General features: G+C 30.5%; 2 protein-coding genes across 2 annotated transcripts; one reads left to right on the plus strand and one right to left on the minus strand.

The window, feature by feature from the left end:
• The first annotated feature begins 368 nt into the window (after positions 1–368).
• On the plus strand, positions 369–20804 carry LOC139502225 (ubiquitin-protein ligase E3A-like). The gene is made up of 16 exons (XM_071291657.1): positions 369–605; positions 2777–2905; positions 4617–4730; positions 5292–5446; positions 7682–7750; positions 8115–8174; positions 8635–8691; positions 9314–9445; positions 10061–10114; positions 12281–12339; positions 14439–14543; positions 14749–14976; positions 15538–15802; positions 16535–16689; positions 16984–17222; positions 17821–20804. The coding sequence occupies exons 1-16, from the start codon at positions 443–445 to the stop codon at positions 18066–18068; spliced, it is 2232 nt and encodes a 743-aa protein (XP_071147758.1). The 5' UTR covers positions 369–442; the 3' UTR covers positions 18069–20804.
• On the minus strand, positions 18491–25906 carry LOC139502226 (uncharacterized). The gene is made up of 4 exons (XM_071291658.1): positions 25548–25906; positions 23619–23854; positions 22344–22528; positions 18491–21847 (listed from the first exon to the last, which is right to left on the minus strand). The coding sequence occupies exons 1-4, from the start codon at positions 25855–25857 to the stop codon at positions 21106–21108; spliced, it is 1473 nt and encodes a 490-aa protein (XP_071147759.1). The 5' UTR covers positions 25858–25906; the 3' UTR covers positions 18491–21105.
• Positions 25907–26370: the final 464 nt, after the last annotated feature.

Consider the following 26370-nt stretch of genomic DNA (forward strand, 5'->3'; position numbering starts at 1 on the left):
ATAACAAAATGAGATATCTTATATATTAATTGAGATATCTGATTTATTAAATAAGATATCTTATATATTAAATAAGATATCTTATTAAAATGTTTATAAAGATATCTTATTAAATATATAAGATATCTTATTTAAAATATAAGATATCTCTATTAATTTATAAGATATCTTAATAACTATATAAGATATCTTTTATATAGTTAATAATAGAGATATCTTATTTACTTAATAAGATATCTTAAAAAATAATAGAGATATCTTATAAATTTAATAAGATATCTCTCTTTTCTTATTTAAGTTGAAATAAAGTATCCCTTATGGTAGAAAAAAATCCACCAATCATATAATCAATAGCAATTCAGTTCGATGTTGCAAATAATCTGGTTACCCTTGCAGTTTATGTATTAAAAGGAACAGTCTAAAAGTTGGCGCAAATCAAAACATGGCAGACCAAAGAGAAACTGACAGACTTTCTGAAGTTGTGGCCATCGGGCTAAATGCCATTGACAACACTGTCTCAACAGAGAGTAGGCCAGGGGCTATAATGGAGGAGTCGGTGTATAACAGAACACTAAGGGCGTTTTCACGTCACCGTTCGGCACCTGGTACTGATCGAATAAAGTAGTCCTCATTTTCCAGTCTTCATTTCACAGGCACTTGTTTTTATCCATGGGAAGATCGACTATCCATATAAATAGAACTATTTATATATGGATAGTCCAGGGACGTATATATAAGTCCTTGGGATAGTCGACCTTGCCATGGGCATGGATAGAAACAAGTGCTTCATTTAACTTGTTGGATATGCCCATTCCGACAAAATGTGCATGACTAAAGAGCATCATTCATAACTAGTCCAAATAATTATGACGTCTGGCAAGGCTATTTTATTTTTTTTCTGGGACGCCGTCTGGCAAGGCTATTTTATTTTTTTTCTAGGACGCCGTCTGGCAAGTGGGACGCCTTCCCTAAGGCGTCCCAGAAAAAAAATAAAATAGCCTTGCCAGACGTCATAATTATTTGGACTACATTCATAACCTAATTTTGACAAAAAGACTATTTCCATCACACAGCAATACAGAGTGGAATGGGGATGTCTTATAATTATGTAAAAACATTATTTATTTATAACGTCAGGGTACCCAAATCACCCACCCCCTTTTATTTTGTCAATGTAAATGCTGATTGGAAATTTTCTTGTGCAGATTAGTGAAAAGTTATGTGGCTTTAAAAGGCAGGAAAGAATTTTGTGCACTGAAGTCTCATTTAGTCTATTCACTACCTGGGCGATTTGGGTTCCCCATCAAAATCATGGATTCACGCCATCTTTGAGCCATTGTTGGCAAAAAATCAATAAATGTATGCACACCAAATGTATATGTGAAAAACACTTGTGTAGTCTACTTGTTCAAAAATAAAAATTAACCATGATGTTGCAACAGTTTCTTTGCAATCGTCCAAAACCACCCTCCAAACTGGGCGATTTGGGTACCACAACGTTATGTAATTTGATGTACAACAGTAATAACTGTAAAGGAAAGTAAAGTAAAATAAACTTGAGATTTACCACGATTTCATTTTTATTTTGAGGTAATTTTTTATAAAGAAAGTGGATAGTTCTTTCCATTTTTTAACGAAACAGTCAAAAAGGTATGTTTTTATCGGATAATAAAGTTCTACACATGTGTATGACATTTAATGTTTATTAAAAGTTTTCCATCGAGTATGTGTAGTTGGAAGTTGTCTTTCTATTACTGTTAATCAAGTTATTACATGCACCACTAGTAGGTGAAGAATCCCCCATGATAACTCAATATCCATTCAAAAATAATTTGTTTCGGTAAAAATAAACTAAGGAAATGAAATAAATAGTGAGTACTATTTTCAGTTAAATACAAATGTAGCTAATACATTTTTATCCAACCATTTTTTAACTCTTAAATAAGAATAGATTTTTTGTAAGATTTTAATAAAACAAGGAAATTCTTTTATAAAATTTGTATGCTACAAAATTCATGAAATTGTAAAAAGTAAAATTTCAGTACATTTTTGTTTGTGTATCTTAATGAAAGCAACTCAAGTTAAAAACAAAAATTAATCATAAAGGATTCAAATTCTATTACTGAGAGCCCTGCGGAATTAACTGTTCAACAAATATAACATTGATTATAATACAATGAAGTCATCCATTCATAGTTAGTTATTGCACAGAGAAACTATGTACATGTACTATGAAGAAGGTAAATTTCAGCAATTTGATTGGTTGAGAAGTTGTTAATATGTTCTAAAGATCCAAAGATTGTAGGATTGAATCCCACAGTATGGTTTATATATAATTGTGTAATAATCTGATAGATATAGTTGATGTATGTAATAATTAGAATAGAATGTTAAATCTGTTTGACACCTTCATGGGGGTGGCAGATGGAAATGGAGTGTATGAAAAGCAAGACAGTTTTAAAATTTGTTTATCCCCCCCCCCCCCCCCCCAAAAAAAAAAGAAGACATGCCCCCATATTTTTATACAGCTCCTTAAAAAAAACATTTTAGAAAGTTTTCTAATCCAGAATTATACATTTTTAGGTGGGTGTGCCATATGAAACTCTTTCCGAATCTCCCACTCTCAGAGATTTTAACCTGCAAAGACTCGCATTCAAGCCTTGCTACAATGTATCATATTTGTTGTTGCCTCTTGCTGCTTCAAAGAACAAAATGTTGAATGAATGACTTCTTAAATGAGATACATCTTGTAACAGTTGTTTTATTTAATTTACAGGTCCTTCACAGAGGAAAAAGAGGGGGAAAATTCCAAAAGGACTAACCTTTCACCTCTTTTTACTTGCTAAAAGCTCAGAATTTCTGCCGCCAACAACAGAGTTAGACAGGCTAACAAGAAATGGACTGGGTGTGTATGATCTTTCAGTCTCTTATCCATATTTTCATCTTAGATTGCATATATTCATTATCCCACACAGCAATACAGAGTGGTGGACAACAACATTAGGGTCTATACTTCTGTGCAATTGGATTATGAAAACTCTTATCATCATGTTTATTTTTTCCTTTATTTAAATTTGGTTATACATATACATGGAGGGGTCATTTTGCCCTTTTCTCAGATCTGCATAACCTGTTTCAGTACGTCCATTGTTCAGGGAACCAGTACGCTCTTATATATATGTCATTAAAGGTAAACTTTTATACCCCAAAAAACAAAGTTTTGGGGGGTATATAGGAATCACCCTGTCAGTCCGTCCGTCTGTCTGTCCATCTTATGTTTCGTAAGCGCTACTCCTCCCTAATGGATGGACCAATATTGATGAAACTTTTCACAGTTGTAGTACACAACCTGAGGATGTGCATGAAGGAAAATATTTCTGGTCAGAATTATTTCAAAGGAGATAATTGAATTGACTTAGTTAAATATAGCAATAAATGGCTACAAGTCTTGTAAGCCCAACTACTCCTAAACAGATTAATTAATATTGATGAAACTTTACACAGTTGTTGTACACAACCTGTAGATGTGCATGAAGGAGGATATTTCTGGTCAGATTTTTTCAAAGAAAATAATTGAAATTACTTAGTTTAAATACCACAATATGTAGCATTAGGTCTTGTAAGCACAACTCCTCCTAAATGACTGTAGCAATAATAATGAAACTTTACAGAATTCCAGTACATGACCAGAGAATGTGCCTAAAGGAAGATATTCTTTATCAGAAATATTTAAAGGGAGATAATTAACTTACTTTATATAGATGAAGTTACTTTTTTTTTTCCACACACACTTACTTAAAATATGCAAAGGGAGATAACTGAACTCTAATCTTTATTCATTTTAACTGTTCTCTAAGTTTAATATAACAATATGTAAATGTATGTGTATTCTTTTTATTAAAAGTCATTAGTAGTAGTACATTTTGTAGTTACACATTCATGCTGTGTCAGAAACCTATTCTGTGTTAAATATTTAATCACAATCCAAATTCAGAGCTGTATCAAGCTTGAATGTATGGTAGCAAATATTCCATAATGGGGGTATCCTTAGTGAGTTGACTCACAGTTTTATGCAATACTATCATAATGCCTAATACTATCCACAGTCATCTGTGTCCACTCTTGTTTTAGCACCAGTCACAAACAGATATTGCTTTGAACTTAAGATGAAAGAGCCACAAAGTCCTAAAGTTGACTAATTTAACATAGAGAGCAAAAGGGGTGGGGGGGGGGGGGGGGGGGTGGGGTGGGGGGGGGGGGGGGGGTGATTATTGGTTTGCCACCTATAACCAAAGAAACATGAAAAAATCAAAAATCAAATGAAAATTGGTCTTATTATATGTACATAATCATGTTAAGGTTCATCATAACATTTTTATACAACAATCTTTAGTCAGCAACAGGCAGATTGAAATATATGTAAGAAAACTTAGAAGTTTGAAATAGTGTGAAATAATGGCAAAATACCACACAGATGACTAGATCAATTATTTGAAGAAATTAATTAATAAGAAAGTTTCAAATAGCCAAACATGAAATTTTGACAGTTTTATATTTAAATATGAGAAATTCTCACATGAACAAGCACACCATAACTGTAATATATTTTTTTTCAGGTTCTCCAAAGCATGAACTTCCAGGGTTATTGGAAACTGTAACAAAAAAGACCAGTATTGACTTGTCCAAAACAATTACAGATTTAGAGGACCTCATCATTTCGTGTTACCAGAGTAAGTAGGTCAGAAAGGCATCTTTTTATGATGATGTTTGTTTCTGAGATACTTTTAGCAATAGGTTTATGTATTTCTTGTACAGCCTATATGTTCATCATTTTGACCTCATGTGCATTGATCATTATAAAGTGTGCATTTAATTTAATGCTTGTGGTGTAATAATTTTTCTTTTAATTTCAACATGAATTCAATTATGCTCTCTAGAACAGTCAAGACATTTCAGTGTGCCCACTCTTGTGAAATATAACAAGATTCTGCTGATGGGAAGGGTTTCATACTGTACCTCAATGACATGTGTTTCAGAGATTTGCTTGCAATATTAGTTAAACATTTGTTTTATAAATATTATGAAACTTTTACACAATAGATATAGGAAGATGTGGTGTGAGTGCCAATGAGACAACTCTCCATACAAAATGCTTATTATCCAAAAGAACAGGTCATTATAGAAATTGGGCAGCATCATTCTTACCTTTCATGAGTTATGCCCTTTATTATAACATTATTTACAAGTGGGGACATCTCTGTTGCATGGACACATTCTTCCATTTTTTTTAGGAGTTCCCTTGGGGCAGATTGGTTTTCTGTTGGGAAGAGTTAATGAAGGGAAACGACTGGAGGAGATCAAGCCAGCATCATTAACTAACTTGAAGGACATTTTGAAGAAAGGAAAGCTTTGGGTGATTCCCAAAAGGGAAATAATCTTACCACTTGTGAGTTCTTAGTTTTAAACATTTATAGTATTTTTAGGTCAATTTTGTTAAGTCAATTTAAAGCATATGGCAAAGAATTTAAATATTATAAATTTTAAATTATGGTTCTTGGAGAACATTCATTTATTTATCAATTTAAAGTTTGTACATAAAAATCTTTTATACATAAATATATACTTAACTTCCCAAATGTTAATACAAAACAGCATATACAATGGACTGTGTCACTGTCCCAAGTCAGGAGCCTCTGGCCTTTGTTAGTCTTGTTTTATTTTAATTTTTGTTTCTTGTGTACAATTTGGAAATTAGTATGGCATTCATTATCACTGAACTAGTATATATTTGTTTAGGGGCCAGCTGAAGGACGCCTCCGGGTCCGGGAATTTCTCTCTACATTGAAGACCTGTTGGTGACCTTCTGTTGTTGTTTTTTTCTATGGTCGGGTTGTTGTCTCTTTGGCACATTCCCCATTTCCATTCTCAATTTTATCAATTATAATTTACTTCAACTATGGATGTCTGCCTGTTTAAAGCAGTTACACTTATCATGTTCAGCAGGATCATATTTATTTCATCAAACTACTCATTGTTGTGTGTTTTGCAACATGTTTAACAATTTCATATTTGTTCCTGTTTTTGTATTGGAAACATTGTGAAAAGATTAAACAGTGTTTTGGAGAACACATAAATAAGCAAAGAAGGGTCTTATACAAACTATGATAGGAAACATAAATAAACATCAATCACCAAAATCTATGACATTTCTCATTACTAGCATAATTTTTATTTTTATAGATTTCTTTTTCAAAAATAGTATCACTCACTTGTAAAAATTTCTATTGCCTTCGAAAAATCAAAATTAAAAATCAAAACAAATGAAGGAAAGAGTTCAAAGAACAACTAATTAATTTGGTGTGGCTTTATATAATATTTAGTTTATAAGATATCTCTATTAATCAATAAAGATATCTCTATTAACATATAAGATATCTCTATTTATAAATAAGATATCTCTATTTGTATATAAGATATCTCTATTAATATATAAGATATCTCTATTAATATATAAGATATCTCTATTTGTATATAAGATATCTCTATTAATATATAAGATATCTCTATTAATATATAAGATATCTCTATTTATATATAAGATATCTCTATTTATAAATAAGATATCTCTATTTGTATATAAGATATCTCTATTAATATATAAGATATCTCTATTAGTTTATAAGATATCTCTATTAATAATTAAGATATCTTATTAAGTTATTAAGATATCTCTTTTAATCAATTAAGATATCTCTATTAATATATATAAGATATCTCTATTTGTATATAAGATATCTTTATTTGTATATAAGATATCTCTATTAATATATAAAATATCTCTATTTATAAATAAGATATCTCTATTAATATATAAGATATCTCTATTAATATATAAGATATCTCTATTTATAAATAAGATATCTCTATTAATATATAAGATATCTTAAAGCACAATGGCAAGTCGTAACTAAGGAGTACGCCGCCATCTTGACTTTCTAAAAACCATAAATGTCCGATAAATACAACGGAATCTTTAATGAAATAGCACCTACCTAAAAAACTTCATTTTAATCAAATGTTATCCGAATTTGAAGCGTACACATAACAAAATAATCTTTCCCTTGAAAATTTCCATTCGTATGACGTCGTGTTTTGCCATGACGTAATTCGCCAAATCCTTCATGAAATTTCGCGGAGTTTTATTAAATTTATTTTTTGTACATTTTTGAAGCTTTAGTGCAATAAATTTATTTCTTTTTTTTTGGGTTATATATGCACTAGAATAGTCACAACTGTTATGCAATTGTTTTTTAATCTCAATTTGCTGAAAATTCCGGGATCACTGCAAGCTTGTGTATCGCGCATGAATAGATTACAAAAGTAGTTTCGGAAACATGGTTTATCGAAGTGTAAACTTAGAGAAAAATTCTAATTGACCAATCCAATTCAAGTATTTATAGATATGCAAATCATATAAGAATTATTAGTAAATAAGATATTTTAATTTATATATTAGATATCTTATTAACTACAAACCAAAGGTGAAAGCAGGTCAAGTAATTGCTTGACTCTGTCAGTAATTCCCTCCTATAATTGGTCCAGAGCTTAATCATGTTCAGTTTTAATGTGTAAGAAATTTTTAGAAAAAAATCTTGAATAATTAAAATGTCATACTTTTCAGAACTCACCAGCAAGTAATATTAACAGGGATGAGACAATATCTATGAACCAATATGATACAGAAATAATGGTATGTTTAAAGTTTTTTAAAGCAGTCATTTTTGCTGGCAAGATCTTTTTTTTTTTTAAATTATTTACTTTTATTCCATTTGAATATGACAAAAAGGAGTTCCTGTTTCCTTATGTTTTAAAGACTGCTGGTGTTTTTCATCAAAATCCTTAAATGATTATCTTTTGCATTAATGTCAAAAGATTATAGGTACAGTACCATTTTTTTTTTAAATATGTTTGGGTCAATAGGGATTTATCATATTTAGATAGCTTTAAACCATACTTTTGACTAAATCAGATCATACTTATTCTGATTGTTGGTGAGTGGTTAAAATTTGTGTGAAATTACTGCTATAAAGGTAAAACCAATGTTTCTTTTTCAGAACTCTGATGATAATGAGCCGTCAACGTCTTTGACTAGTAGGCAGAGCACAAATGTCTTGGTATGTTTTGAACTGTTTATTTTAAATCTTAAATCAATATTATACCTCACTTCATGCACTCTTTAAATTCTTTTTTAATCTATCTAGTCCCATCAGGCAATTAGTCTGTTACCTTATGATGGAACTAGTTCATATTTATCGTGATGCCTAGGTTAGAATAAACACATTTTAATATTCCTCTACTTATATATGTTTTAAAAAAGGATAACAAAGAGTTAACTCAAAATAAATTTTGCATTTTTGCTCATGTAGTTTATATATGTAGCATAGTTTTGTCACTTTTGTGCTAAATTGTTGTGTGTTCTTACAATGTATAATGCAGGCTTATTTATATCTATGAATTTCAAAACAACTCATTCTAATAAAGCTAAAATACTGTTGTCAATCAAAATTTATAAAAGCAAAAATGGAAAAAAAAATCAAACATGAAAAAATAAGAATCTATTCATTTCATGTTTAGATGGAGCCTTCAAGGTCAGCAACCACAGAAACTATGTCAGAAGCACCTGTAAATGAGGTATAGTATTTATTTAAATTTTCATACATCTATGTTTAAATTGTGTACATTACATATTGCTGATAAACTACTCCTGAGGCACATATAATGTTTAATCAGTGGTCTATGAATTTACAATTGTATGAAGAATATAAAAGTACAAACATGAACGAATATGCATCTCAAGAGTTCATTTAAAATGTTGAACTAACTTAAACACTGGATAATATTGAAGTTTATGGCCATAAACTGAAGTTGCTGTACAAAATTTAACTTGTGGTTTGTAATGATTGGAGGTGGTTTTCTTGCATCAATATTTTTATAAGCAGTCTCTTCTTCATTTTATGGAAACACTACAGTCTTGTGATAACCTTTTAGTGATTGATCAATTATTTTAAAGTATTTATTGTTCCCAGCCCCAGTCTTTGAGGAGAACATAGAAGTAACAGGCATCTGTCCTAAGTGCCAATGTCTTAGACAAATGCGAAAATCAATGCTGATTGGCTCATTTTAAAAGAGTTACTTATATGGCCTGTGACTCCTATCTTTGACAGATTTGCAATATGGGGGACATTGAAACTTTGTTCCTTTTATTAATACATGTATGGTAAGAATTGTAATTGTCAGTACATTTACATTTTAGGATAATCCACTACCTTCACTAGCATCACAGAGGCGACCTGCATCTAGAAGGACAGGCTGTTTAGGGAGAACAACAAGAAGGGCTGCTGCCAGATGTCGGACAAATATTTCCAACTATGCAGCAACTTATCATGTAATGTTATATTTTATGAACATATAATTTTCATATTGACCATTCGTTTGTCTGTTAAAAAACTTTGCACACTTGTTTCTATAGGAAAATTTGCATATTTTCCAGTTGTCTGACTGGAATGTATTTCAAAGAGATATTTGTTGTTCTTGTATTGCTTGTGTAAATTTTTACTTTGAATGGTCTATATCTCTTATGGTTTTACTATAAACAAAGTGAAGAAGATTTTGGGCAAACACACAGACCAGAAAACATAATGCCTTCTATCATAGGTGGACCTAAAAATTGAGAATAGTTTATTAAAAGTAATGAAAGTAATAATGGTTTGTTCAGATTAAAATGTTGGTGATCTTTACTTATGTTAAGTATTATATTATGTCCAGTGAATCATAGTTTATATCATCTATGGTCCACACATTAGTCTTGTGAGAGGGAAAATTCAGTTTTGCAATAACTTTATTTCATGGTCTATTAGCTTGATTTAGTGAACTATAAGTCTGTGTCAAAAAAATCCTCCAATGCAATTTGCAAGGAGCAAATGAGTCTACACTATTTCAAAAGTTTTATGACCAAAAAGTCCAGATGGAAGAAATGTATTTTTTTTAATATTTTTTTCAGAGATTGCCTGCAGGAGATGGAAATGCTGCTAGAAGTAATTTGCCTTTGCCAATGGTACGGTAGTCTTCTTTAGAGTTGTAATTTTGTTAAAATACCTAGTAAATCATTGCTTTACCAGCATTGAATGCTTTTTATTACCAAATTCAATAAACAAAAGAATTTTTCCCTGTGTCTGCCTTGTTTAGCTTTTTGTCGAGCCTTCGACTTTAGTCGAAAAAGCGAGACTAAGCGATCCTACATTCCGTCGTCGTCGGCGGCGGCGTCCACAAATATTCACTCTGTGGTTAAAGTTTTTGAAATTTTAATAACTTTCTTAAACTATACTGAATTTCTACCAAACTTGGACAGAAGCTTGTTTATGATCATAAGAAAGTATCCAGAAGTAAATTTTGTAAAAATAAAATTCCATTTTTTCCGTATTTTACTTATAAATGGACTTAGTTTTTCTGTGAGGAAACATTACATTCACTCTGTGGTTAAAGTTTTAAAAATTTTAATAACTTTCATAAACTATCCTTGATTTGTACCAAACTTGGACAGAAGCTTGTTTATGATCATAAGATAGTATCAAGAAGAAAATTTTGTAAAAATAAATTTCCACTTTTCCGTATTTTACTTATAAATGGACTTATTTTTTTGGCCAGAAACAAAACATTCACTCTGTGGTTTAAGTTTTTAAAATTTTTATAATGTTCTTAAACTATCCTGGATTTCTACCAAACTTAGACATAAGCTTGTTTCTGATCATAAGATATTATTCAGAAGTAAATTTTGTGAAAAAAAAATTCACTTTTTCCGTATTTTACTTATAAATGGACTTAGTTTTTCTTCCAGTTAACATTGCATACAGTCTGCAGTTAAAGTTTATAAAACATTTATTAGATTCATAAACTATCCTGGATTTTTTACCAAACTTGGAAGCTTCTTTCAATCAAACGACAGTATCGAGAAGGAAATTTTTATTGATGTTTTTCCTCATTTTTGTTGAGTCTGCAATTAACAGCAAAAGTAGGCGAGACATTGGGTTCCGTGGAACCCTTACGAATTTTTTGTTAACATTTTCTTTTTTATGATATCTAAACTTGCTTAGCTCATGCATAACTCATCTCAGTTAAGAGTCATTGAAGGTTTCATGAAGATAATTTTTCTAAATAAATCATTCTAATATGATGTCCCTCAAATGTTTTGAGTACACATCTGTGGTAAAATATGAATATATTGCATGCCAGCTAATCAGCAATGTCATGATTCCTTTGGGCTGTTCCCATTGTGCTAATTCAGGACCTCATAGAATGATGACGTATAAATTTAAGCATTCTGCAGGAATACTCACAAATGTTAAACTGAATGTCATCAAAACACAAAAACATCAACAAAAGATGATCAACAATAGGTGAATGCCAATGTTTATAAATGGGTCAAGATCCTTAATTGATTTTCCATAGGCGGTAATGGTAACGTTTTCCTCTGTAGCTCAGTCCATATCGTTTACTTGAATATGACAGACGGCTGATTTCGAAGCTGAGACATTAATACATGTCTGGTTAAATTTTCGGGGTGGCAAGTGAGATTACTTTTTTCACAAATTGCGGGACCCTGAAAGATGTTGAAAAATGTAAATATCCTCATGAAATAGTCCCAAAATTCTGATCATAAAATTCAATTAAAATTTTGTCCTTTCTAATAATTTAATCATTGTCAAATCTACATATTTCTTTTCTCAACACATCAGCTCTATAAAACAGTTCTTATTGTTCAATTATGTCCATTTTTAAAATCACAGCATCCACATTTGTATGGCGGACTAATATCGTTTTTTAATTACGTCATCTCAATTCCTCATCTCCAGGCCAATTAAGGATATTGACCCAGATAAAAGTTAGATAATCATTTAACTTTGTCCAAAATTGTCCAATAGTTAAAAGAAGTCACTAGTAAAGTTTTCTTCATCTTTTATGTCAATATTAATGGTGTTTCATTACGGGAACAGCAAACATTTGTCTTAACTTAGAGAGCTTCTATCCAAAAGAATTGCAGTATCCTATTAGAATAGCTTGTGGTAAAATATTTAGCATTAAAGGCCAACCTTTGGTAAAGGGTGGGAAAATCAGTATAAATTGAAGCCCCCATGAATTATCATTTGGAGCTCATGTACAACTATTTAAATTTTTAACTTAATATTGATTCAAGTGTTGTTTCAACATGTTTGCTTCGTTTTAGACAAATATATTGGAATCAACAAGTGACAATGTTACTATAAACCAAGAGGTAGCATTAAGGTATTGTGAAAGAGAAATGCATGATTCCATTGCCTTGTTAATTTGATCATAACAGTATGATATGTTTTATTTGTTCAAGTGCACCTTGTATGCTGAAATAATTTAGAAATTTGAAAAATTAAGGCATAGAGCTATTCCAGAAATAAATATAGGGAAAGGGGGGGGGGGGTCAAAAGGCAATTTTTTTTTATTTTTGCTCTATTTTTTTTACTAAGGATATATAAAGTAGCCAAACATTTTAAAAATGGCTGAAAAATCTATAAAAAAAAAAAAGAAATGGGGATGTGAGATAATTTTGATTAACAAAATTACTATTAAAGTATGGGCAAGTAGACATGACAAAAGAAATCGCTGGAACATTTTTTTCAAAATTATAAGCCTGGTACCTATGATAAGTTTTTACTGCTATTTTCAATATGGCAGTTCACAAAAGATGTCGTGTTTTAAACTGATCTATTTGAAACAGGTACTCTGCCAAGACAAGATAATGACAATTTTGAAAATTTGATTGATTGGTTAATAAATTTAGTTGAAAGAGCATTTGGATGACCATGTGGAAGACTTTATAACTACATCCAGTTACAATTATTACTTCTTGTTAATTGGTTTAATTATTTGTTAAATGTTTTATATGTTATAAGTTCTAACAAATTTTATTTCTTTTATGTGGACATATTATATATATTTTACAAAAAAAAAATATTAAATGTATATTCAGTAATTTTCGTGGATTAAGGAAAGCTTGCATTTTCATAGATATATATATTGAGCTACTATTTTGTCTTACAATGTTATTTATGAACTGTTGAATTGATGGTTATTATTTTAACACTTCTTGTAATAATGCTTACAACCTTTATCATTAACCTTTTTCTGATATCAATTCTTAAGTCAGTGTTGCACGTAATTAAAACAATTAGTTTAGGATTTTTTTTAACTGTTTGTTTGTAGCTTTAAATTCCATTTAAAAATTCTGTAAGGATGTACTAAGGTGAAACTTTAGAAATTAGAATTGATACTATAAATCAAAATAGCATTAGTCGTGGAACAAAATAAGCTAATTAGATATTGATGGGCTATGGAACTTCTTTTCCAGATATTTGATTTTTAAAAAATAACAGGAAAAGTCTTCGTAAGAAAAGAAATTTATAATCTGCTTAAATTTTGTTAATGACCTTTTATCAGCTATTTGTACCTTAGGGGGGGGAAATCAAAACATCTGACAAAAATTCAAAAAACCTCACTCTAAGTACATCCTTTAAAGACCCAACTGCAAATGGATTGCCTAAATGGAATGGAAATGATAATTATAAAATGATCATTATTACCCCATTAGAATAACATTATACTATTATACAATTATAGCCTTTGTATGAGGACAATACAAGGATATATTGACCTGAAAGAAGTATATTGACTGAGGACGAAGTCCGAGTTCCATATATCCTGTATTGACCGAATACAAAGGCTATAATTGTTATATTATTAATTACCGACCATATTTGTATCAAAATCATCAGTGCATTATATTCCCATTTTCGATTTTTTTATTTATCTATTTAACAGATAACATACACTTGTACAAGTAGTACCCCTGACTGACATATTGTCTCTTAGACAATTTCATCATATTTATTCTGATTTCTGATTGTTATTTTTTAGTACTTACATTTTAATTTTAGATATTTTGAAGTTTTTGTTAAAGTTAATCGATCATTTATATACACAAAATCATGAAATTCATAAGTTGACGTCAAAAAGTATATCGGTTTTTAGATATTCTAAAAATAACGTGCAATATCACTTTTCAATCCGCCGTTTTAAGTCTACCTAAGAAAATATAGTTTAACATGTGACTATCCCTGAACGAATCAAATTAGTTAAAATATACGAATTAATAATATTACTATATATATATACAAAAGCTTCATGTCATTGTTTTGTTACACACTTATTTTTAATCATTGACAACTTCATTCACTGCAGTTTTACCGAACAATGCAATGCTTCAAATCATTATCATTCATGAATTATGTAACAACATGGCGAAATAAATAAATAAAAAAATTGCTATTTATTACTATTTGATAAATTTGTAGAGATAACACCAATGAAGCTACATGTATTTATGAAGTTATTGATAGTGAGGATGAGGAACTTCAAAAAGCTCTAGAAGAAAGTATGGAAGGAATCAACAATAACCAGTATGTAGTCTGAATTTCTTATGGAATGATTGAGCAAAATGTTGAAACATAATAAACCCATATATTGTTATTACTTTCTGTAGAACTTTTAATTCAGATTTTGTTTTTTGTATGTTATAAAGATTATGTTAAGAAACTAGATACATTTAACTAAAAAAAATCTCATATCAATAACATTTTTGTCAATATCCATTTCTAATTGCAGATTAGATGGGACCAGTTCATCAGCTAGTTTAACAGAATTGCTGAAGGGGCTACAACAAAAAGTTAATAGGGATGACAAGCAAGAAATAATTGTATCTCGAAGAAATGTCCTAAGAAGTGCATTCAATGCATTAAAACGTCACTACTTTGACATGAGATGTAAACTGTATGTAAAGTTTAGTGGGGAAATGGGTGATGACCATGGTGGACCCAGGAGGGAATTTTTTCGGTAGGATTTGTATCAATTTTCTTTAGACATTTTAGAACACATTTCTTTTACAATTTTATACTGGTAATTGCTCATAAAGATGCTAAAGATCCATCTCAATTTTCCCACCAAAAAAAAAAATCGGTAATATATTTTATATAGAATTACATTTAAAATTGCATCTACTGAAAAAAATCTACTTCATATTCATAGCATTCAAACATTTGTTCTTATATATTTTTGAAACATTCAAATATCATTTAGGTAAATGGTCACTGGGTGAGACAATTTATCATCAATTCCTCAAGCAACAAATTTATTTTACCAAATTGCTCTTTTCAAAAGTGCCTAGTTAAATCACTAATCCTAAACCATATATATTCCTGTCTTGTCTGATGAATTGAATGAAAAGTAGGTGGGTCCAAATAGATTAAAGGTACAGAGGGGTTTGTTTGGGATATTTCTTAACAGCGTCCTGTAACAATTATTTCTTGTTCAATTAATAACCATAGATGTGAGATTAGCATTTAGAAAGAGATATATTATTTTGATTATTTAAGATGTATTTTATTTTCATTCCAGTCTAGCAATACAAGAACTGGCAAAATCATCTCTGTTTGAAGGAGAGGGAGAATATAAATTTTTTTCCCATAATATCCAAAAGCTTGAAGAAAATGAATATCTGCTAGCGGGGAGATTGGTGGCGCTCAGTATAACACAAGATGGCCCAGGAATGTATTTTTTAAATCAGAAGTTGTATGAGCTCATGACTGGAGAGCAAAAAGATCTAAGAGATCTTGAAATTGAAACCATTCCAGATACTGCAGCAAGAGATGTTCTGCAGAAGGTGAGCACAGTTTAAAAACTAATTTCTATGCAGATAATTTGGCTTGCTCTTTCAATTTATCAGTCAATAAACTGAATATAACACATAGTTTAAATGTTAAAGTTTTTAATAAGATCAGTTAGCGATGGACCAAAGATATTTGGTAAGAAGTTGCAAGCCTCATTTCTATGGAACCACCCTTCATCATGGTTTGTTGACTTTTGCTTACTGTAAATTTAGAAATTATTGTGATGTCTTTATTATTGTGAAAATGCAACAGAATTGTAATTGCATTTTTATTATACCCCCACTTTGAAAAAGGGGGGGTATACTGTTTTACCTCTGTCTGTCCGTCAGTCCATCCGTCAGTCCGTCCCATGCAATTTTAGTCGCATTTTTCTTAGGAACTACACATCAAGGCTTTCTGAAATTTAGTATCAAGGTTTATATGAGGGAGCTATACTGTGTGATGCGTTTTCAGATTCATCATTAAACAACTTCCTGTTTATGTTAAAATCAATCGGGTCCAGGACCAATCCAGTATATCTTATCATAATCCTTTGTTTTTAAATCAATTTCCTATGTGCATATATTTAGAGTAATTCAGAGCTGGTAAACTCAGTGTATGATAAATATTTCTGGTTATGGAATACATTCTTCTGCATTTATTTCCATATTTTTCTAGAAATTCACAATTGCATGATTGTAGTAGAATTTTAGCAAATTTATATAACATGCCTTTATTTATTATAGCTAAAAGAAATAAGAACCAATGGGGAAAGAGATGCCTTTCTCAATGATCATGGAGAATGGCTATTGGACCAGGGATATAATGGAGCCTGGAGATTGAAAATAGAGGACAAGGATAAAGTTGTAAACAGTTTGATGAAACAACTTCTTTTTTACAGGTATTTTTTTTCTTTTTTTTTTGCTCACCTGGCACAGCTGACACTTGGCATCTGTCAAATCCTTAAAAAAAATATTGGCAACTGATTTTTAGGTTTTTAGGATTTTTTGCACAATGTTAAGATAGATACAAATTTAAAAAAGTATAATTAAAAAAAAATACCTTGACTGATGTGCTACGTTAAATTCTCAATAAAAACTTCTGATTTCAATGAACTGAATATAGAAATTATTTTTACTACATGTATATATGTGAAATAAGTACATATCATTGAAAATTAACTTTTGTTTTACAGAACATCAGCTGAAATTGCACAGTTTTGCAGTGGATTAAATGATGTTTTTGGATTCTGGGATATCGTGAAGCAGAATCCAAAAACATGGAAAGGAATGTTTTCTGCTATGCCTCAAAACATGAATAAAAGAATGTTTCAAAGTTTGTATGACATTAAATGGAGTGTCATTGGCAGTAACAGGAGAGCAGAAGAGGAGGACAGTATTTATTGCTGGGAAATATTCCTTCAAGATATTGATGGTATATATATGCTTCATGATTTTTATTTTTCACCCATAGAGGAATATTTACAATTTCAAATAAATGTTCAATCTATTTGATACCCACCCATGGCAGATATTTTAAAGTGTCCTCCCTCGGTAATATGTTTGGTTTTATGGAATAGCCCTTATTTCAAGGTTCACTTAACTTTTTAATGTGATATACTATCTATCAATATGTTTTGGTCTTCAGAAGGCCAGTTTTGTTTTACCAATATGCAACTTTTTGGAATTCTTGGTTCTCAATGCTCTTCAACTTTTTAATTTATTTGGCCTTTCAATTATTTTGATTCAAGCGTCACTCATGAGTCATTTATAGATAAAACGTACGTCTGGCGTAATATAAATTATAAGCATGGTACGTTTGATGTGTATATGTAAACTTATTGTTAAATTTGAACATTCCAAACTTTTATACAAAATTACAAATTCCAAGCTTCATAAGGCAAGCAGGACATGTTGTCCTTTGGGCACATACTGATGTTTCTTTTGTTGTTATTTCAAATCTGATTGCAAATATCAAATAAGAAAAAGATAATGACAAAAATTTTAAACAAAAATGTGTTTTTGTTTTTCAGAGAAAGAAGTAGATGTAAGCTTTGAAGAGCTGCTGATTTTTGTAACAGGAGCAGATCAAATTCCTCCAGCTGGATTCTCCAACAACATTGAGATATTTTTTTATGATTATGACTATGATGGTAGATTACCATTTGCATCAACATGTGCATTGTCATTGTCTCTTCCACGAGGCATAAAGGATGAAGATAAATTTAAAGGTCTGATTGTCAGATCTTTAAAGGAATCTTGTGGTTTTGGCAAGATTTAAACAATAAGATACAATGTTGATACAAAAGACATTCTGTTCATGACAAATTACAGAGAAAGTTGGAATTTAATTCTGGTCTGATGATCTTTTCCATTTTGAAGTTTTCAACTCTTTTTATATTGCTTGAAGATATTGATATCTTTATAAAGTTTCAACACAACAATTTACAATTTGTTAAAAAAAAATTCCAGTCTGTCTTATAATGGAGGTACTCATTTTGTATCTGCAACTCCTCCTAAACCACTCATCATAATTTTATTGAAACTTTCTGATTCTTTATTATAAGTTATCTAAGTACATCCTGTGAGCTCTGATCACATTACCTCTAGTTCAGATTATACCTGTATCTGAATATCCTGTTTATATAAAACAGAAGGAATATGGTATTCAACTTGTTTACTTTTCATGAAGTAAGACAGAAACTAAATATTAGATTTTTTATTTACTATAAAGCTGTTATCTAATATTCAAAAATATATCAAGAAATATATCAATGATTATTGATGAATTTGAAACTTGAAATTTTATTCCATGTTATGCGTTTAAGGTAGATCATCACTAAATCATCAACTTGGATTGTAAAATAGCAGTACAGCTCTTTATTAAAAACTGCAAATTTTGAGACATAACTGCAATTTATTTATAAAACTCTGATTTGATAAATGTAAATGAGTGCATTATATCATTTTAAAAACTAAGAAAAAAAAAAGATTTATTTTCACATTTTTCTTTTGATTTTCTAAAAGCACATGATAAAATCTATCTTCTTGTGTATTATTTCAAAATTCTATCTTGTAGATTTTTTTCTATTCACAAATATAGGTATTTTTTTCATGATCAATCTACATGTATACAAAATTTGGAAATTTTGCTCAACATGTAGCTTAGAAAATAGCATCAATATTCATTCTTTTTAACATATTTTTGATAAATGAATGATAAAAACTAAATTGTGGCTAAGTATAAGAAAATTCTATCTGAGAAAAGATTTAGTAATGATCTACCTTAATGAAATACATGTAGTTACAAAATGTACATCAGTTTATGCATTGTGATAACTTTATAATACATTTTTTTTATTGACAAGTAGACATACTCATTAGTATGTTTAAAGTGTATAAAGTAGTGAGTATTTTATATTTGATTCTTTGTAAAAATTATATGAATTAAAATATAAAAGAGTTCTTGTATACATATCATTTCAATGCTTACCCCAAAAACCATAGTCAGGTGGTGATTGTCGGTGAATGGTTAAAATTGTAAAAAATGTTTGTGGTCAAGGAAGAAAAAATATGTTAGGCCACTCAAAATTGATTCATCTATAATTCTTTTTAAAAATTTGTGCACTCAATCATTTTGGAACCTAAGTTAAAAGTTTAATGCAATCCATCCACTGAAAAAATTGATTTAAATATTATTTCTTACAATAACATTATTTGCAGAAAATACCTTATTTGTGCTATAGAATAATTTTGCCGGGACGTATTATGGTATACAAATGTCCGGTGTCTGTCCGTCCGTCTGTCTGTCCAGCGTAAACATGTCGCACCGTAACTTGAGAACGACTTATCCAAATTTCATGAATCTTAACATAGTTGTTTCTTATGATGGTCAAATGATCTGTACACTTTTTGGTGAAAATAAGATTAAAACTTTTTGAGTTACGGCACTTTGTAACTAAAACAGAGGTGTGTTTTTTTTACATGTCGCATCGTATCTCAAAAACGATTCTTGATTATGGCTTAAAACTTTAAACACTTCTTAGTTATATTAATCTTCATATCTGTATACTTTTTGGTGATGATTCAAAATTTTGTTTTTGAGTTATTGAGTATTTTGTAAAAAAGGGGGAGGTTTTTTTTACATGTCGCACCAAATCTCGAAAACGATTTATGATTATTGCTTAAAACTTTACACATGTCTTTGTTATATTAATGTAAAGATCTGTATACTTTTTAGTGATGATCCAAATTTCATTTTTGAGTTATTGAGTATTTTGTAAAAAAGGGGGAGGTTTTTTTTACATGTTGTGCCGTATCTCAAAAACAATTTATGATTATTGCTAAAAACTTGACAAACTTCTTTGTTATATTAATCTAAAGATCTGTATACTTTTTGGTGATGATTCAAAACTTTATTTTGGAGTTATTGAGTATTTTGTTAAACAGGGGAGGTTTTTTTTACATGTCGCGCTGTATCTCAAAAATAATTTATGATTATTGCTTAAAACTTAACACACTTCTTTGTTATATAAATCTAAAGATCTGTATACTTTTTGGTTTTGATTCAAAATTTTATTTTAGTAATATTTAGTTTTTTGTAAAAAAAAAAACAGGGTTGGGGGTTTCACATGTCCCACCGTGTCTCAAAAACAATATATGGTTATTGCTTAAAACTTTCTCAGAAACTATTTATGATTATTGCATAAAACTTCCACACAAGACGTCGGGCGTATCATGCGCTTATGGCGCAGCTGTTTATTTTTAATGCTCCTACATATATGTGTGCTGAATTTTAAAATATACCGGTAGTTTAATAAGCATTTTTCCTGCTTAATTTTAAAAATCCAAAAATCGTATTAAATTTGGAGTTTCTTTTCTTTATATCTCTGGATTGTAGCATTGAATAAAAATATCACTGTTTGTCATATTACTTACATTATTGTTTGTTTAAAAGGTTGTGTAATTATTCTGTACAAGAAAAACTGATTTATGAAAATAAAGCATTATATTTCAACTTGAGTTCTGAATGTTACAATCAACATAGAAACTTTTTCGCTTGAACATAACATGTAGTGGGTCAAATCAACAAAAAGGTTATAACAAAATACTGAGATATAATAGCTGACTATGCGGTATGGGCTTTGCTCATTGTTGAAGGCTGTACGGTGACCTATAGTTGTTAATTTCTGTGTCATTTGGTCTCTTGTTAAGAGTTGTCTCATTGGCAATTACACCAAATCTTTTTTATATTGGTTCAAACATTGTGAAAAATGGAATATTAAAAGTAAAGAATTACAATTGTCAAAAGGAAGCTATTAAGAGTTATCACTATTTTGCAACAATCGTAGACATATACAGTACTTTTCACGATGCACCTCTGTTTGTGATATTGCTGTATTCAACTCATTAGTCTGTTGTTCGTCAAACAATGGTGTATCTTCTTCATACTCTGGAAAAAGATCAATATTTATTTGATATGCTGCCAAGGCTTCAACTAGTGTAACTTCTAGAGAGTTAGCATCAAACAAATTAGACATAGAACATGAGGAGGAATGCAAATTGTCTAAAACACCACTAATCCAAACCTCTTCTGGGCTGCGATTTCCTTCCGTTCTGACTTTATGTTTGTTATGAGCTTTCATGAATTTTTTCAGATTGCAATTTATAATCGGTATAAACACAAACTTTAAAGCAGTAAGATGCACAGTTGACCTTATATCAATAAGGCCTTCATCCTCCATGTCATAAAAAAGTTTGTAAAAAAATTCCACTTCTTGTTCATATATGTCTTTCCACAAACGTTCAATTCTCTGGTTATGAACAGAACGGCCGGCAATGATGTTATCTGGTTTATCTTTATTGACCACATTCATAAATAGTCCAACCATCAAATTTTCACCACCCATATCGGATCGAACCATATTAGGAACTCCAAAACGCAAACATGCTGGTACAAACTGTTCTAAAACGGTTGAGGCCCTATTGTCTGTACTAGCCATCAAATATGTAATGAGTCTAGAATATCCATCAATTCCTCCGTGTGTTGCTATTCCCCATCTAAAAAAGACAAAAATCAATTAATTTTCAATTAAAGAATATAAGCAGCTTTTCATATCTATAAATAATATCTTTAATAAACCAAAAACATTTCCATGTTGAGTAAAACATGACACCAGGGCATCCTGTCCCCATGTACAGTTGACTCTGTAACTGAAGACTTATGACCTTTAAAAGCAATAGCGTTTTATATCTTATTAAGTACAAAGTTTAATATGTACCAAGTTTGGTCAAAACCTATTGAAAGATGTTGATTATAGTGATAACAAGGGTGATAAAGTTAATAAAAAATCACACTGTAACCTTGACCTATGATATTCAAAAAACAATAGGGTTCTAAATATTTATACAGACTATGTACCGAGTATGATAAAGTGATGAACTATGGATGATGTTGAGATTAGTGTGTTAACAAGGGTGTTTAAGGAATTACCAGTCCAATTCTGACCAAAAAATAAGTATTTGTATCCACTTAATTCTTGGATTGATTGCTAACCTGTTTAACTTCATATGTCCATCAATATGCCAAAGATGATTAGGTGTAGGCACTGAGTATGTGCGACGTTTTGCAGTTTTTCCACAGCGTTTCTCACATGATGCAGGGTCAATACGACGCAGAGAGCTGCGAACTCTTCTACGCTGTACTTTAATGTTGTCTGCTTCTAGGTAACCTGCCATCATCTACAAAAAATATCAAATAAAAAATTATTATTCTGTGGAAATCTCTCAAGAACTTATGTTTGTATGTTTATACCATGCCGAATCAAAATAAAGATTTCTTTGTCAAATTATGTTACAGTAATCTAAATAAGAGTGCACATAGACCACCATGAAAAGTGTTGAGCATTATGAGCATATTGAATAAACTGAGTCAACTCACTAAGGACACCCCCATCCCCTATTTAAAGGACACTACATTCAAGCTTGATACAGCTCTGAATTTGTATTGTGATTGAATGTTTGGACATAGCATTCTAAGGTTTCTCACATAGAATTGATGTGTCACTTCTGTTAATGACTTTAAATAAAAAAAATACAGATCAATTTACATTCAAAATAAATGAGCAGAGTTATCTCTCTTAGTTTGATAACAAAAAAAGATAACTCTACTCAATTACCTTGCTTTATACAATCAGAGTAGAAAAAATGCATTAGAGTTATAATATATCTGAAAAAAAACATCAAATCAACATTATATTAAGTACAGTTCAATTATCTCCCTTGAAAAATTTCAGACCAGAAGGCAGAAATATGCTCCTTCATGCAAATCCTTATGTAGTGTACTATAACTTTGTAAAATTTTATTAATATCAATCCAACCGTTCAGGAGGAGATGTGCTTAGGTGGACTGATGGATCAAAAAATTAGATGAAAAACACAATATATATGGCAAGTGTTAAATAAACAAGGTTGCTACAGATTATCTGCATTTATATCCCAACACACACATCCTCTGATTTTACAATCTGTAAAACATTCCAAGGGATAACTCTTGACCAAATCCAAATTTATCAGGTCATTCACTGTCTATGGATTCAGTTAATGCTTCTGAATATTAATTTAGATGTAAGTAAAGAAATAAACGCAGACAGAAGCTCAGCATGTCTTTATCCCTGTTCAGCCTTGTGGAAGTGAATTATATTGAAGAAGACGATTGATGAATGAATAATCATTGTGCGTCTTGATTTACTATCTTTATTACAAAGGCATATAAATTTTGGAAAATTTTATTAATAGTTTGTGATATTTTGATAAATTTTAACCCACTTACCACTGATCCTGTGTTTGGATGATTGGAGTGAATACTTTCTATCTTTTCATCCAGTTGCTGATCAGATATGTCTGTGTATTTCCCTCTTTGAGATATTCCTTCTTCCTTCAGTCTCTTGTACACTAAAACTGTTGAACAACCAAAATGCTGTGCCATTTTCTTTGCAGTGAACCCAAAGTCGTGAAACATTTTCAACTGCTCCAATGGAATATCAAATTGTGGTCTTCCACGCTCACCTAAAAAGTATATTTATTTTTTATCCAGAATCTTCTAAAACATTTTGTGGCAAATTTTTACATTTCAGTCTATATAATTTATCATACATGTACATGTTTAAGTCGTAATAATTGCATGATGATGTAAAAAAAAAAATTTGTATCTACTTTAAGATCATTTTCTCCCTTTGTAAGAAATTTTTCATTTTTCTTTTTTTATTACATGTATATATTGTGTAACATGAGGATGTACCAAAGCAAATCTAAAACAATTACTTCCACATAAATCAAAGACGTCTGTCCAAAAGCTTTTCTATGAACATGTACAATGAGTGGCTTAAATTAAAACTACCAACAAACAAAAAAAGGCTGCACTTCAGATCTAAAATTAAATAGCTGTTTCTAGAGAGCATGATACACCCATATTGGGCATATAGAAATTGTTGCTTAAATAAATATGGAAAAGAACCACTTTGGCATTAAACATTGTCATAAATTCAAATTGTAAAAGTCCTAAAACTCCAGAGCAACAAATGAATAAAAAAAAAAATCAAAAGGAAGCTTCCTATTATCAATCCCAGTAATAATGATAAGTTTCAAGAAAATCAATCAAGGCATACTAGAGTAAGTGTACAAAATGTGAAAAATTGCCTGTATTCAAAAAGCCCTATAAATCGGAAACCTAAAATCTGAAATTTAAAAAAAAAATCAAAAGGGAGCTTACATAAATAGATATGTACAATTTACCAAAGTTTTATGGAAATTGGTGATAGCGTTTTAGAGTTATTGTCTTAAGTGTTGACAACAGACAGGCAGAAAACGATATACCATAATACAAAAAATATGTCCCGGTATATAAAAATGATTACATGTTACAACTCAACATGATATAGCTCTAGACCAATTATCAAATCATATCTCATAGAACCCCAGAAAAATTTTTTGGGTACCCAAATCGCCAAGAGAATGAATAGACTTCAACAAGTGGTCAATGCACAATTCACCTTTTCAGAAACTAAAGGCCTATGGGTAAAGTGATTCGTCTGAAAAGTTTGGTGTACGAACAATGGATTTATGGCCAATGACAGTACTTTATATTGTTCCTAAACCAATCAAAATATTTTGGTACACACGTTTCACCCACAATGCATTAGATTCTGAAATGCATATGGTGAATTTCACCCTGTCTTTCAAAGAAAATTAACTTTTATCTCATCCCCACAAAAAAATTCCTATTAGCATTGACAATAACATAAAATGGGGGTGGGTGATCTGGGTACACTGGGTGATTTGGATACCCGACCCGGGGGTGGGGGCGGTTACTTCCTATATTTTAAGTGGTATGAGTGTGACGCAAAACAGGGCCCCTTTGTCATGCACTGCTGTTAGAACATGGTCCCTTTTTCATGTCCTGCTGTTTGAACAGGGTCACTTTTTTTTTTATCATAATGGTCTAGAACAGGACTAGAACTTATGCAGTCTAAATAGTCTTAAACAGGGTATAAAGTTTGTGAACAGGTTATGTTTTTCAATATTTTCTGGTTAGAACAGGGTATCATTTGGCAAGTGCTATCGGCACAAAATGATGGCCAGAAGCACCCACCCCCACCCCCGGACCCCGACGTACGGTAGTAACAGGAAAATATAGAGAGAAAAAGATTGTTAGTTACTGTACAACGTATATATAATATACAACATTAGAAAATTAATATACCAGTTCTTATCAGTGGTGCCTGAAATTTGACAGCCTCTTTTTTCTCTGCAATTTTTACATCTAACTGGCGATGAAGTGCATCTAGACAGGCTTCGATTTCCCGAGCTCTGTTTGCCTCCAATTGATAAACCCCTTTTAACACAGCTAATATGTCTTTGGTGCGTTTAATTTCCAGGACAACCAATTCTGGACGAAGATCGTCATTCTTAATACACCTGTCTGCCTTCTGGATAACATCGCGAATATTTAATAGTAACCGATTCTTCTCTGTATCATCTGCCATTTTGGAAAGTGCAATCACATGATCCATTTACTGCCGTGTAGTTCCGGTAGGAGCGTTCATTGTTTTAATTATTCATATATGTCATTTTAAATAAGATATCTTATAAACTAATAGAGATATCTTATAAACTTTTAGAGATATCTTATTAACTTATAGAGATATCTTATTTAATTGGTTATAAAGATATCTCTATTAGTTTATAAGATATCTCTATTAGTTTATAAGATATCTCTATAAGTTAATAAGATATCTCTATTAATTAATAAGATATCTTATAAAGTATGTATTTAAAAGATATCTTTATAAAGAAGTAAGATATCTTATATACTTTATAAGATATCTTATTAATTAATAGAGATATCTTATTAACTTATAGAGATATCTTATAAACTAATAGAGATATCTTATAAACTAATAGAGATATCTTATTTACTTTCAAATTAAATAAGATATCTTATAAAAATTAAAGATATCTTAATACTTAATAAGATATCTTGTTAAATAAATAAGATATCTTCAAATTTGAATAAATATAATAAC

Source organism: Mytilus edulis, chromosome 13 (genome assembly GCF_963676685.1).
Source record: "Mytilus edulis chromosome 13, xbMytEdul2.2, whole genome shotgun sequence".
Lineage (NCBI taxonomy): Eukaryota > Metazoa > Mollusca > Bivalvia > Mytilida > Mytilidae > Mytilus > Mytilus edulis.

What these genes read in the sequence shown, in the direction of transcription:
- LOC139502226 (XM_071291658.1), bottom strand. Translation starts at nt 25,857, where the DNA reads ATGGATCATGTGATTGCACTTTCCAAAATGGCAGATGATACAGAGAAG. An exon ending in GGCACCACTGATAAGAACTG is followed by an intron (nt 23,855 to 25,547) that starts GTATATTAATTT and finishes TATACTTTTTAG; the next exon opens with GTGAGCGTGGAAGACCACAA. An exon ending in ATCCAAACACAGGATCAGTG is followed by an intron (nt 22,529 to 23,618) that starts GTAAGTGGGTTA and finishes TATTTTTTGTAG; the next exon opens with ATGATGGCAGGTTACCTAGA.
- LOC139502225 (XM_071291657.1), top strand. Translation starts at nt 443, where the DNA reads ATGGCAGACCAAAGAGAAACTGACAGACTTTCTGAAGTTGTGGCCATC. An exon ending in AACCAAGAGGTAGCATTAAG is followed by an intron (nt 12,340 to 14,438) that starts GTATTGTGAAAG and finishes ATAAATTTGTAG; the next exon opens with AGATAACACCAATGAAGCTA. An exon ending in GAAGGAATCAACAATAACCA is followed by an intron (nt 14,544 to 14,748) that starts GTATGTAGTCTG and finishes TTCTAATTGCAG; the next exon opens with ATTAGATGGGACCAGTTCAT.